Source organism: Elephantulus edwardii, unplaced genomic scaffold, assembly GCF_000299155.1.
Source record: "Elephantulus edwardii isolate Elephantulus edwardi_28Jun2011 unplaced genomic scaffold, EleEdw1.0 scaffold00167, whole genome shotgun sequence".
NCBI classification, from domain to species: domain Eukaryota; kingdom Metazoa; phylum Chordata; class Mammalia; order Macroscelidea; family Macroscelididae; genus Elephantulus; species Elephantulus edwardii.
In genome coordinates this window covers 1,688,364-1,702,758 of record NW_006399917.1, presented here as the reverse complement: position 1 = coordinate 1,702,758, position 14,395 = coordinate 1,688,364, and the positions used below count along the sequence as shown (strand labels likewise).

The following is a 14,395-nucleotide window of genomic DNA, read 5'->3' as shown; positions in this document are numbered from 1 at the left end:
AACAATCCACACCCTTGGTACCAGCAGTCAGGAAATCAGGAGACTAATTGCACTGGGCAAATCCACTGCCAGGGGCCTCTGCAGAATGCTGAGGAACAATAATATAAGTTTGAAGACTATGGTGTGCCTTCCCCCCCCCCCACTTTCTCTCATCTATATGTTTACCTAATGAGCCCTTACAGTTTAATGTTATGCATCAGGCCTCTAACTAGAAAGTTGGCAGTTCGTACACTTCACAGGAACAAGATGGGCAATCTCTCCCTTAAAGATTTACAGCCTCGGAAACCTAATAGAGGGTTGCCATGAGTTGGAATCAACTCAACAGGCATTATGCTTATATAGCTAAGCTATTGATGTGCATTCTCTTTCCTCAAGGCTTATGTTAGGGACCGTGGCAATCCTAAACCTGATACTTGTTGATAGCATCTCATTGGGAACAAAATTTTCTCTTTTGTACCAGTGAGACCATCCCAGTGTAGGATGAGTCTCAAACCTAAGATGTTTGAGATATAAAGGAGCCGATTTAACACAGTGACTAACAAGCAAGTCTGAATGGGGGAAAAGTGGGTGTCATTTGGAGCTCACTGGGGAACAGACAGGGAGCTCTGGTGGTATGGTCCAGTGAGAGCTGGGATGTTAACCCAAAGGAGGTGCCTCAGTTCACCCCAAAGGAGGAAGTTCAAATCCATCTTCCTTCAGGTTAGCAACAGTTCAAACCCACAAGCTGCTTCATCAGAAAAAGAATATCCTCCTGTGTGGTTTATAGCCTCCCAAGTACCCACTGACAAAGGGAAGGAAGCCCCTTCACCAGATGGGTTGACACAGTCACTACAACAATGGACTTAAGCATGTCAGAGATTGTGAAGATGGCACAGGATAGGACAGGGTGCAGATCTGTTGTTCATAAGGTCACTGTGAACAGTTCTCAATTAGATATCACCTAACAACAAGGACCCAGTGCAGGGTCAGCTATGAGTTAATTCCAACTTGACAGCATGTAACAATAAGAAGTTGATTCCAACTCCTGGAAGCTTTTTGTGAGCTACCATAGACCTGTGCCTTATAGACTTCCAGTGGTTTATTTTCTCCAGAAGGGAACTCTGGTGGTCTAGTCCATAGGGAGATACACTGCTAAGCCAGTGGCTGTGGCTCTGTGGTGGTTCGAATCCACTGGCAGCAACCTGGGGAAAGATGAGCTATCTCCTCCTCCTGTGGGGTTTACAGCCTCTGAAAGCAAATAGAGGGTCGGCCACAAGACAGTTCCAACTCAACAGAAATGACAGAGACATTTTTCAGAAGTACATACCAGGTCATTTTCCAGGGTATCTCTGGAAGGACTTGAACTTCCTATCTTTGTATTAGGGAGCTCTCGTGGCCTAGTGGCAAGAAGCTGTGCTGCAATCCCAAAGGCACAGTGTTCAAACCCACCAGCTGTCTGTGAGAAAAAGATGGGAAATCTCCTGTACAACTTACTGCCTCTGGAAACGCACTCGAGGGCCAGCTATGACCTGGTTCCAGCTTGATGGCAAACAGCTGCCACCACCCTTTGGTTGGCAGCCAACCAAGTAAACCCAGTTACACCACACAGAGACATACGAATTATAAAAGGCCATAACCTGAGCTAGGCCAAATGTTGTGGCTTTTGTTCTGTTTTGTTTTTATATAAAGACTCACAAGTTCCCTGGCTGTCTTCACATGCTGCTTGTAAACCATTTGGTCTGTAAAATGGAAAACAGCAGGTGCAAGCAAGTGGTCAGAATATGTCTGAAGTGGCTTCGTCTTCCTTGAACATACTGCCTCCAACAGTGGCATAAGCCAGAATCTTGTTTTCTCAAAAATGCTTTGAGATCATATAGTAAGGCCAGATTAATGCTGCCTTTACATGTCTCCAAAGCTGCTCAACCCATTGTGAAATTTAAGGACTTATCATCAGAAACTAAAAATGGTACCAGCATGAAAATATTAATGAGACAAATAAAAGCAAAACTTTTAACAATCTCCTTTTCTCTTCATTACCCACAAATGATATTTATTTTGTTAATCCTTAAGTCTTCATTTAGCCATCAGTATGTTCTAAGAAGGAGCCCTGGTGGTACAGTAGTAGTTAAGCACTCATCTGTTATCCAAAAGGTCAGTGGTTCAAAGCCAATATCCTTTTCACAAGAGAGAGATGTGGCTATATACTTCCATAAAGAGTGCAGCCTCTCCTTTGCCCTTTAGGGTTGCTGTGAGTCAGAATCTGCACAGTAGCCAGAGATTTTTATGTTCCAGTCATTGTGTTAGATGCTATAGCTTAGAAATGAGCAAGACAAATATTGTCTCTGTCGTTCTGTACCTTCCAGGGTGAAGGGAAAAACAAATTGCTCAGAAATATTGCAAGACCAGAGTAGTGTCCTGGGAAAACCTTGGGAAGTTCTTCCAGAGATGTAATATTGTTACATCAGATAGCACGCAGCCTATTGGGACGAATTCTGTTTGCTCAGCGCGGGGGCTCTGTGGACAGAAGAGGCACCCTGGGTATCATTAGGGTTGCAATGTCAAGCATAACAATATTCTGAGCCACAAATATAGTTCTCACATGCCTGGGAAAGGTCATGCATTTGTTCATTCTTTCTTCCAACAAATAACTATTGACCACCTGTTACTATGAACAAAGTAGAGGAGTTCCTTCCTTCATGTTGCCTTTAGGCCAGCTGAGAAGTATCCCAGCTAGAGTGGTGAGCAGCCAGGTGTCAACAGCCCTTCACTCAGCAGAGAGCTGCCTCATAGTTGCATTCATAAGTGGGCGAAACTCGCCTTAATCTATTAGCTGAGGTCCAAGCTCCTGCAGCCTCTGTGTAGTCTGTCTACCCTGATGTAATGTTGGCAGAGCAGCCTCATTCTGAAGGATGCAAATGATGACAGACTTCTCACCTCTGCCACTCTCTATTTTCAGGCTTAGAAGAAAAGGGAGAAGAATTTGCTCGCATGCTGACAGATCTTCTCTTCGAAATCCATGTTGCAGCCACACCTGACAAACTCAATAAGGTCAGCAACTTCAGATTCTCAAGTTTTTGCTTAAATTGTTTTAAAATTTTCATTTGTAAAAATCCAGAGATCTATCAGAAATAGGAAAAAAGGCAGAACTCCAATAAGGCACAGTGAGAAGAATTTGAAGTTAACCAGTAAGATGAGAAGCAGCATAGTGAAGTGTGATGGTAAAAAGCATGCTTTGTGCATCATGAAAGCTACATTTGAGTTGCAGCTTGCTGTTGCCTTGTGACATTGACCGAGCCACTTGCTCAAGTCATTTCCACGTGCCCTAGCCATAGAAACAGGTAGGACAAGACCAAATAGTTTCCAAGGTCACAAACTCAACTCCTTGACTTTGAACAAGTCACTGAGTTAAATAAGATTTTATAAGGAGACAAAATCTCCCTAAGAGCTGGTACCGTGTCTCATCCATGGCAATCTGGGCTCCTCTATTGGCTCCGCAATCAATCCTCTTGGGATCAGCAGTCAGGAAATAGAAAAACTACTTAACTTTAGGAAAATCTGTTGTCAGGGGCCTCTCCAGAGTGCTAAAGAGCAACGATGTCAGTCTGGAGACTAAGATGCACCTGATCCAGGCCAGGGTCTTCGTAGTTGTTTGCTATGCATCTGTGAGATAGACAATGACTAAGGATGACAGAAAAAGAATGAATGCCTTTGAGTTGTAGTCCTAGAGAGGAGTATTGAACATACCATGGACTGCCAAGAGAACGAACAGGTTTTTCCTGAAGAGAGTGAAACCAGGTTGCTTCTAGAAAGCAAAGATTTTGAAGCTCCATCTTACGTACTTTGGACATTTTGCCAGGAGAGACCAGTCCTTGGAGAAGGGCATCATGCTTGGAATGGTGGAGAAGGCCCTAAAGGAGACGGATTGACACAGTTACTGGTGTAATGAGGGTTGGGATCTCAGAAACAGTGATATTAACTCAGAGTAGGACAGAGTTCAGAGCTGTTGTGCATAGGGTCACTATGAGTCGTAAGTGACTCAGCAGCACATAACAACACGTCAACAAGTTCTCCAATACCATGGTTCAAGGGCTCTAATTATTTTTTCTGTTATCCTTTTTCATCATCCAACTTTCAGATGCATAGGAAGCAATTGAAAAATCTTATGGCTTGTATCAGGCACACCTTAGTCTTTAATCTGACATCCTTGCTCTTTAGTACTTTAGAAATGTTGTTAACAGATTTTTTTCCAATGAAACATGTCTTTTGATTTCTTGACTACTGTAACTATGGATGTTGATTGTGAAATCCAAAGAAAATTAAATCATTGACAGTACTGACTAGCCCATGGAGTGCAAAAAGAACAAACAAATCTGTCTTGGAAGAAGTGCAACCAAGGGTGTGAAACTCTGTCTCACATACTTTGAGTGTGTCATCAAGAGGTGCTAGTCCTTCGAAAGAAGGCATCATACTGAGAGGTGGAGAGTCAGAAAGAGGAAGCCCTTCAACAAGGTAGAGTGACACAGTGACTAACAATGGACACAAATATATCAGAGATGGTGAGGATGACCCAAGATTCAGATCTGTTGTTCACAGGGTCTCTATGAGTTGTCATCGACTTGATGGTAAGAAGATGCGCTGCAATCCCAAAGACATGTGGTTCTAATCCACCAGCTGCTCCACTGGAGAAAGATGGGCGATCTCTTCCTCTGTGATTTACTGCCTCTGAAAACCTGCTGGAGTGTCAGATATATGTTGGTTCTGACTTGATGGCACACAACAATAATACTACTGTAGTTGTTGTTATATACCATCGAATTGGAACCAACTCATAGCTGATACTCCAGCAGGAGCTCAGAGTCAATAAATTGAATGAGAAGAGTCTGCTCATCTTTCTTCCTCGGAGCAGCCGGTGAACTTGGACTGTGTGCCTTTAGGTTGACAACCCAACTCCTTACCACTAAGGAACCAGCAATCCCTAATACGTTAGTGTGTCTAGTAAGTAGCACAGGTCTTGTTGTTGAGTTTCTTAAAGAGAAAGACAAATCACAAATTGCTTAAGGCTGTATTATCCTTGCCTTCTGCCCTCCCCCACATTCTCTGTTGAGCAAGTAGTGGTTTACACAGATGGGTGAGGAGGGCAGAATGAGGCTGTGAGGTGAGGAGATGAATAATTCCTTTATCTCCGCGAGGGGTCACCGATTCTGGCAGGTCGGTCACTGTGAACACAGCAGGAAATTGCCTCATTCATCTCCGAGCGCCTGCCACTGCCTGGAGGGAGCATGTGGTAGCTTCAAGATCCCACTGCTGTAGAGACAGAGTTAGGGTCCTAAAAGAAGACACCCGAGGCCCTCCTGGCAGGCAAAATGAGAGAATTTTGCTGCGTTTTCTCCCCACCTCCTAATCTTTTTGCTGTTAAGTTACCATTCAGCACTTTTCCGTCTTAAACATTACCATTTAAACAATATTAAAGGGAGTCTTTGAGTTCAGCATATACTTAGAAACAACTGTCATTTAAGCCAAAGGCTTAATACATGCCAGACAAGGCTGCATGTTTCCAATTTCAGGAAATTGAAGTTTGGTGTGGTTTCTTCTTACACAGTTCGGCTGTCATCTTTAAGGCTTCCTGTAATTTGCTAATACTACACTTGTAGATTCCTGTGAAATTCAAGTCATCACAGAGTAGACCAGTCTCTCTCTAACAACTCTTATCCCCCCTTGTGGTCTGAGGACCTGCATGAGTGTGAGGACAGCGAGCTATCCTTCACCTTCCCCGTGTGATCTGTTATCAGGTTCATGAAACATTAAGAGCTTCATGAGACATAGCAAAGGAGACATTTGCTTGATCAATGGCCAAGGCTAAATGTCTAACCTGTATTTTAAAAAATACTGTTATTCTTTTATAGTTGGTCATGAAAAGTGGAAAAAATATTCCATCCATCTTCTTTCCAGTGTGGCTGTGTTTCCCCTCAGGCTATTTTATTCTGTTTTCTTACTTTCTTAAAAATGACCAAAAATTCCCCACAGAGTTGATACAGACTCATGATTGACCCTACAGGTTACAGACTTGAGATGCTGCATGGGATTTTCTTGACTATTATCACCACTGGACCAATTGGCTGCATCATGATAGATGGTGAAGATATTGAGATTGTTAGCAGCTTCAGCTTGCTTGGCTTCACAATCAACACTCTTGGTACCAGCACTCTGCTGTCAGAGACCTCTTCAAAGTACTGAGGAGCAATGATGTCAGTTTGGAGACCAAGGTGTGCCTGTTCCAGGCCATAGTTTTACAATTACTTGCTATGCATCAGAAAGCTTGACGATAACTAGAGATGATAGAAGAAGTGATGCCTTTGAACTGTGGTGCTGGAAAAGAGTATTGAATATAACATGGACTGCTAGGAGAACAAACAGGTTCATACTAGAGAGGGTGAGACCAGGCTGCTCCTAGGAGGCAAAGATTCTGAAGCTTTATCTGACGTACTTTGGACATGTTGCAAGGCAAGACCACTCCTTGGAGAGGGACGTCATGCTTGGGAGTGTGGAGGGACAACACAAGAAGGAAGATCCTCGATGAGATGGATTGATTCAGTGACTGGGGTAATGAGAATAGGTGTATCAGAGACAATAAGACAGGCACAAGATAGAGCAGGGTTTAGAGCTGTTGTACATAGGGTCGCTATGAGTCTCAGGCAACTTGACAGCACAGAACAGCAATTATGTTTGTGGAAGGAGAATACCAGGCATTTCTTTCATATAGCTGGTTGAATTTGAACCACCAACCTTTCAGTTAGTTAGATTTTAGGTTCTTACTGTTATGTAATCCCAAGTTGAACCAACTTAGCTTACCCTCCACCAGGTTTTTAGAGGCTGTAAATCATACAGATGGAGGAAATTATTCATCTTTCTACCATGGAGTGGCTGGTGGATTCAAACTGTGTGCCTTTGGGTTGGCAATGCAGCTTCTTACCACTCAGCCACCAGAGCTCCATTTAGGTTAGCTGTTGTATCGTTAGGAGCTATCGAGTTGGAACCAACTCATAGCTGACCCTCTAGCAGGTTTTCAGAGGTGGTAAATCACACGGGAGGAGATTGCTTTCTTCCTCCTGTGGAGTAGTTGGTGGATCCAAACCACATGCCTTTGGGATGGCAGTACTCAACCTTACTGCTGGGCCACTATACTCCTTGTTTAGGTTAGTGGTCTTCTTGTTATTAGGAGCAGTCAAGTCCACTATGACTTATAGTGACCCTGTGAACAAAAGCTCTGAACCTTTCCCTATCCTGAGCCAACCTCACCATTCTAAAACACCTGACCCCATGACCACAGTAGCTGTGTCATTATGACTCATCCCGGGCCTTCCTCTCTTGCACTGACCTTCTACCCTTCCAAGCATCATGTCCTTCTCCAAGAACTGGCCCTTCCTTTCAACATACTTAAAATATGTGATACAGAATTTCAAAATCCTTGCCTTCAAGGAGCAGCCAAGTTTCACCCTCTCCAGGACAGACCTGTTTGTTCTCGTGGTAGTCCATGGTATATTTGACACTCTTCTCCAGCACCACAGCTTAAAGGCACCCATTCTTCTGTCACCCACAGTCATTGTCCATCTCTCAGGTGCATAACAAGAAATTGAGAGGCCCATGGCTTGGACCAGGTGCAGCTTAGTATTTAGACTGATATAGTGCTCTTTAGCACTCTGGAGAGGTCCCTGACAGCAGATTTCCCCAATGCAACTCATCTTTGATTACCTGACTGCTAGTGCCATGGGTGTTGATTGTGGATCTGAGCAAGGTGAAATCATTGACACCTTTAGTCTTTTCTCCATCGGTCATGATGGCGCCTGTTGGCCCAGTGGTGAGGATTTTTATTTTCTTGATGTTGAGATGCAATCCATGTTGAAGGCTGAAGTGTGTTACAAGTCATTTGTACCAACTGGCAACATTGGTGGTGGTAGTATTATTGCTGTTGTTGTTGTTTTTGTTAGGTGCCACAGACTCAGCTTCAACTCACAGCAACCCTATAGGCAGCAGAGCTAACCTTGGACCTATCGTGTGCCGTACTCAGTCTCTGATATGATTGGGCCCAGTGTTGCAGTCACTGTGTCAATCCACCTTGTCAAGGATCTTCTTCTCTTTCTCAGGCCCCCTACCTTTCCCAGCATGGTGCCACTTTCCTAGGACTGGCCCCTTCTGACAACATGCCCAAAGTATCTGAGATAAAGCTTCACCATCCCTGCCTCTAAGGAGCAACCCAGCAGTACTTTTTTCTTTCTTTCTTAATTTTTGTTGTTGTTATTGTGTGCCCTCGAGTAAGAACTGACTGGCACAGGAGGAGATTACTCATCCTGATCCAGCGGAGCATCTAGTGGATTCGAACTGCATGCCTTCAGGATTGCAGTGCAAATCCTTGCCACTAGGCCACCAGAGCTCCCTCTCACAGTACTTCTTCCAAGACAGATTCGTTTGTTCTTTTGGAAGTATATAGGATAGCCAGTACTCTTTTCTTCAATACCATAATTCAAAGGCATGAGTTCTTTTTGATCTTCATTATTTTTTGTCCAACTTTCAGATGCATGGGAAGCAATTGAAAATACTGTAGCTTGGAGGAGGCATGCCTCAGAAGTTAAGCTAACATTGTTACTGGAGTCCTTAGGGAACATCTTTTAAGGAGATTAGGAATTGCCTTATCTCTAAGTGCAAGCAGCGTGTTCCCTTAAACAAGGATGGTCAGCTTTTGCCTCACTTACTTTGGACACATTTCCAGGAGAAACTAGCTCTTGGAAAGAGACATCATGATGCAAAGGGTCATAAAAAGAGAGGAATACTCTCAATGAGATGGATTGGTACCGTGACAACATCGATGGGTTGGAGCAGGAAGGACAGAGATCATGAGGACGGCGTAGGCTACGGCAAGGTTCAGATTTGTTGAGTCACAGTCAGCATGATGGCACCTGACAGCAGCAGGAATTGCTTTTGATACCCTGGAAACCTAGTGAGAACTGCTCTTGAAGGTTTCGAGCAGCTTGGTTGTAGTCTTGAGATTGAAATTCCTTCTCCGGGTTTACACAATAAGTATATTGCTTTGATTGGGGCTGGTTCATAGGCGATGAAGAAAGCTCATGACTGGGTAGAAGACGATCAAACCCTGGTGTCAGTGGATATGGCCAAAGAGCCTGAGGAGAAAGACCAGGAGGGAGATGAGGAGGAGAAGCCTGGAAGTGCTGAAGAAGGAACAAAGGAAGAAAAGAAAGTGAAGACAGTTGAGGTAAAGTGATCCTAACTTAATCAAGGCAAATTCATTTCAATGACTCAAGAATCACAGGGAGGATTTGGGAAGTGTGTGGGTATTGTAACTAACCTCTTAAAGTGTACATAAATGGTTGAATAGAAAACCAATTGACTTAGTGAAGTTTCACTCAAATCACAGAGAGAAACCCAGAGGGCAGTAATATTATGATAATTGAAGGATAGAGCAAAGTTTCTGTCTGTTGTTGAAAGGATCTCTATGAGTCACGTTCGACTCAATGGTACCTAACAAATTTCAACAAAGAGGGCCTTTTTTTTTTCCTTTTCATTTTTTGCACTTCACCCCTTATAGAAGTATGTAGAATAATGTATCAAGTATTGAAATGTCTTTATCAAGACAGAATCTTGAGCTTTTCTCTGTAGCTTTATAATTCCAAATTAAAGTAGAGGCGGGGAGACCTTTAAGAACATAGTTGATTTATCTTTAGGCTAGAATTCTATCTTCTATGCAAATCAGGAACTATAAAATGTCTTTATGCCCTATAACTAATGAGATAATTGAAGCTTCCCCCCCCCCAGTTTTTCATTGCTGTAGCTTTTATTCTGTAGTTTAATAAATTTACATGTGCATAATTTATATCCTGCCTGAGTTCAAAAAGGGTGTCTTGCCATAACTTCATCTTCACATTGAATTTTAATTTTAGACGAAGGAACTTTTAAATTAGATCACTCTATAGTAGAACTTGCCATTGAGGCCTGCTTGATCAGCATCTCTTGCACGTATGTTTGTGAACACCTATTGGGCCCAGCATTGTCCCAAGTTCTGGGCTGTGGGGATGTGTGGCAGTTGTGAGCAAGGCTTACGATGTCCATGGGGTCATAATGAGGGTTTCCACTCAGTGACATCATTTCCACTTAGAAAGTCTTGGTATATCATTTCCTTTTTATGATATCATTTTTTTCAGTGTAATGGGATTTTGTTATTTTGGTTTTGGGTTTGGTTTTTATTTATTTTTTTTTTTATTTTTCTACCAGCTTATTTACAAATACAAATTTGAACAAATTCTGTCAATTTCCCTCACCTCCCTATCCATCAAATTGTACATCCCAGTGATTAATCCCCCTTCCACCTGCACATCCACATCCCTCTGCTTCCAGCCTCTCCCACCTCTCCTGGATCCTTATACTCATTCTACAATAATGGTTTTATACAATATTTATCCTTATGTTAATGAGTTGGTTCACTCAGCATAATGCTCTCCAGTCCCTCCCAAATTAGGTAATAATTTACAAAGTTATTGCTCCTGCATGCTGCATAGTATTCCATAGCATGAATGTACCATAATTTCTCAATCCATTCATTTGTGGTTGGACATCTAGGCTGTTTCCATGTTCTTGCGATGGTGAATAATACTGCTATGAACATTTGTGTACAAATCTGTGTGCGCTTCAGAGCATCTTCTGTGCAGGTCCGTCTCCCACGTGTCTCTTCATTGTAGGAAGTGTACATGTTGTGCATCGAGAGCCTGGCTGAAGTCACAGCACGCTGCATCGAGCAGCTCCATAAAGTGGCCGAGTTAATTCTTCATGGGCAAGAGGAGGAGAAACCAGCTCAGGACCAAGCCAAAGTTCTGATCAAGTGAGAGTTTCTTTCAATTCTTCTGCCCCAGCTTTCTGTCTTGACTCAACGGCACCTACCAACATAACAAATGTGTATGCCATTTGTTTCTATCTATCCATCTCTCTCTCTCAAGACAGACAAATAAGATTAGGTTTCAAGTCAACCAATTCTAACATTATAAAGTCGTTTTAAGAAGAAAATACACAAACTTTGTAAGTAAACTAATATAAAATTTAAAAACCACAAAAACAAACCCACAAAATAAAAAAAAGAGCTTTCTTTAAAATGTTTAAAAGGAATATATGATTAGGTATTATTTTCATGACAAGAGTCCAGAATAAGACCTGCATAGTAAAGTGGACTTGGGGGAGTGGATTATATAACAATGAAAGAATTTTTTTTCCTTTTCAAAGAGGAAAGCAAACAGGGTGGGGAGGGGTGGACAGAGAGGAAAATGTGCAACGTTGTTGTTGTTGTTATGTGCCATCGAGTCACTTGTGACTCGTAGTGACCCTATGTACAAAAGCCCTAAATGCCGTTCTATCCTGTGCCAACCTCGCTATCTCACACTCATTCCCAACCCCTCCACTCACAGAATCAATCCTTCTCATGAATGAATGGAAATCCAAAGTCTCTGTAAACTTTCATTAAAATGTCAAGAATAAAAAAATGCATTATGTTAGCAAAGAGCAGAAGAGTTAACTAGACAGTCCAGGTATTATGAAGAGATTGGAAGTAAGACTCACTGCAGTGTACTTAGCATGATGCCTTAATAAATAGTAACTATTATTTTTTTTTAAAGTATGGAGTTGGTGAAAAACCATCTGGCTAAAGCATTTATGCACCTATACAAGTGGAAGTCAAATCTTGTTTTCATCCTGCATGCAATTTGATTCCAAAAATAGGAGACTGAATGAGTTAGATCGTGCTGCAGAGAAAACGAGGATCAGACTAAGACATGACTGTGAAATCATTAAAAATTATTAGATTATGTTTTTATAGATAAATAGGACTTTCTGAAAAATGAATTCTTTTCCTCTTTTTTAAATTTTATATTAATTTGCCTACAAAGTTCATATACATTGTGTTTCACACTATTCTTCACTTATATTGTGTTTCATACAATCATTCCGTGCATTGTTTTTTTTAAAAAAATTTTTCTATGCGTTATGTATTATAAGAGAAAAACATATTATCATTCAGTAGATTAAAAACAGCTAATGTTAACAAATTACCTGATTACACATTTCTGTGGAGCATCTTCAAGCTAGAATGCTAGTTTATTAGCTGTAATCCCACGTTAATATCAGTAATTGTCATGTCAGTTAACAGATTTTACCTTATTGAAAACTCCCAAACACCTATTTGGTTTTTTCTTCTTTCAGATTAACTACTGCAATGTGCAATGAAGTGGCTTCTTTATCAAAGAAGTTTACAAGCTCATTAACCACTGTTGGGGTAAGAGTATAGCACTGATTCTTTTTTTTTTTTTTTTTACTTTTTTAAGGGATGTTAAGAACCCAGCTTGGCATATCACACTGCTAACAGAGAGGTCAGCAATTCAAATCCACCTGTCATTCTGAAGAAGAAAGTTGGGCATTTACCTCCAACAAAGGCTTAGAGCTGGAAGGTGGTTGCGAGAAAGAACTGACTTGATTCTCATTCAGTCTCCCCATATTCCCTCCAGTCTATTTTGTCAGCCACACAAGATAACATATTTCTCTGCTTAATTGTCACACCTCATCTTGAACCAAAAGAGAACATTTTGCCAATTGGCATAAGTGTTTCTTTTCTCAAGGTAACAACTGTGAAATCTTTGGCCTTCGGGTGAAGCGTGACTCCTGGTTATTTTCCTTAGAAATTAGTCACATTATATAACCCCATCTTCACAGGGCTAGAAAAGACAAGTGGGAAATATTTACTTTGTAACATTTCTGCTTTTTTTTTTTAAGACCCTGAGTACAAACACTGGTGAATCTTTGCATAAACTGTAACAGGTATCTCTTGCTATTCTATAGTTAGGAGCTCTGGTGGCCTAGTGGCTAGGAAGTTGCATTGCCAACCCAAAGGTGGTATGGTTCAAATCCACCTGGTGCTCCCAGGGAGAAAGGTGAGCATTCTCCTCCCATGTGATTCACAGCTACAAGTTGGTTCTAACTTGACAGCATTGAATTTGATGTTTTTTGAGTTCTAAAATTCAGTGACTAGGGTAATGGGGGTAAGGTGTGTCAGAGACAATAAGATTGGCACAAGATAGAGCAGGTTTTAGGGCTGTTGTACATGGGTTCGCTATGAGTCTCAGGCAACTCAAGGCACATAACAACAACAATAACATAGCTATTCAGGATTATTTGGTTATTTTGAGTTGCCAGAGAGAATACAAAGAGTGCAAACCCAGCAAGATGGACAGAGGAATGCAGTGCACTGGTCTGGAGCTTCATCAGGATTTGTGAGCCCTCTCTCTAATGGGGTCCTGTTGGCATGACTAAGCTGCACCAGCCTCCAGTCTCTCAGTCTCTCCAGTGCAAATCCAGGCTTCCTGGATGAGAAGGAATGCATAATTCATCAGCGAGGATCAGATGTCTATCATGGCAATGACAGAGGGAAGGTTGTATCATGCAGACTGGCTCCTAGTGTGCATACCCCTCCAAGGCCAAGGGCAGTTCTCAAAGAAGTAGGAAATGACTGTGAAACTGACTTGCTCCAAGAGACATGTCTTCTAACCCGTGCAATTTCAGTCCACTGACTACTATGCGGGAGGAAGGGTAATCTCCTCCCATGCAATCAACAGACTCTGAAAACCCTATGGAGAGGGTCAGCTATGGATCGATTCCAACTCAATAGCGCACAGCAGCAACAACAACCCACTGCCATGTAGTCCATTCTAAATCACAGCAACCCACAATAGGGTTTTCTGAAGCTATAAATCTCTCCAGGCCATGGTCTTTGCAATTGCTTGTTATGCATCAGAGAGCTGGACAATGACTATGGATACTAGAAGGAGACTTGCTGCCTTTGAGCTGTGGTGCTGGAGAAGAGTGTTGAATATACCATGGACTGCTAAGAGAATTAACAGGTTCATCCTGGAGAGGGTTAAACTAGGCTGTTCCTTGGAGGCAAGGATTCTGAAGCTTCATCTGACATATTGCAAGGAGGGACCAGCCCTTGGAGAGGGCCATCATGCTTGGGAGTGTAAAGGGACAGCACAAGAGAGGAAGACCCTCGATGAGATGGATTGATTCAATGACTGGGGTAACGAGGGTAGGTGTGTCAGAGACAGTAAGATTGGCACAGGATAGAGCAGGGTTTAGAGCTGTTGTACATGGGGTCACTATGAGTCACAGGTGATTCGACGGCATGTAACAACAACAACATAAACCTCGACTTCTATTCTACATAAGGTTGCTCGGTCAAGCCCACTCAGCAGTACATAAAATACCTCTTTACAAGAAGAGACCGCCCATCCTTCTTCCTCAGAGTAGCTGGTGGATTTGAACCACAGACCTTTCAGTTATCAGGTTGCTATGCAGAATCATCTCAGGAACAGGT

At 42.2% G+C, this 14,395-nt stretch overlaps 1 protein-coding gene across 1 annotated transcript in view; it reads left to right on the top strand.

The window, feature by feature from the left end:
• FAM114A1 (family with sequence similarity 114, member A1) overlaps positions 1-14,395 on the top strand; it is a 100,949-nt gene that overhangs the window by 76,901 nt on the left and 9,653 nt on the right. Inside the window, exons 8-11 of the mRNA XM_006895407.1 lie at positions 2,936-3,027; positions 9,083-9,244; positions 10,725-10,864; positions 12,232-12,304. Of these exons, the coding sequence (XP_006895469.1) occupies positions 2,936-3,027; positions 9,083-9,244; positions 10,725-10,864; positions 12,232-12,304 (467 nt within the window). The remainder of the gene's footprint in view (positions 1-2,935; positions 3,028-9,082; positions 9,245-10,724; positions 10,865-12,231; positions 12,305-14,395) is intronic.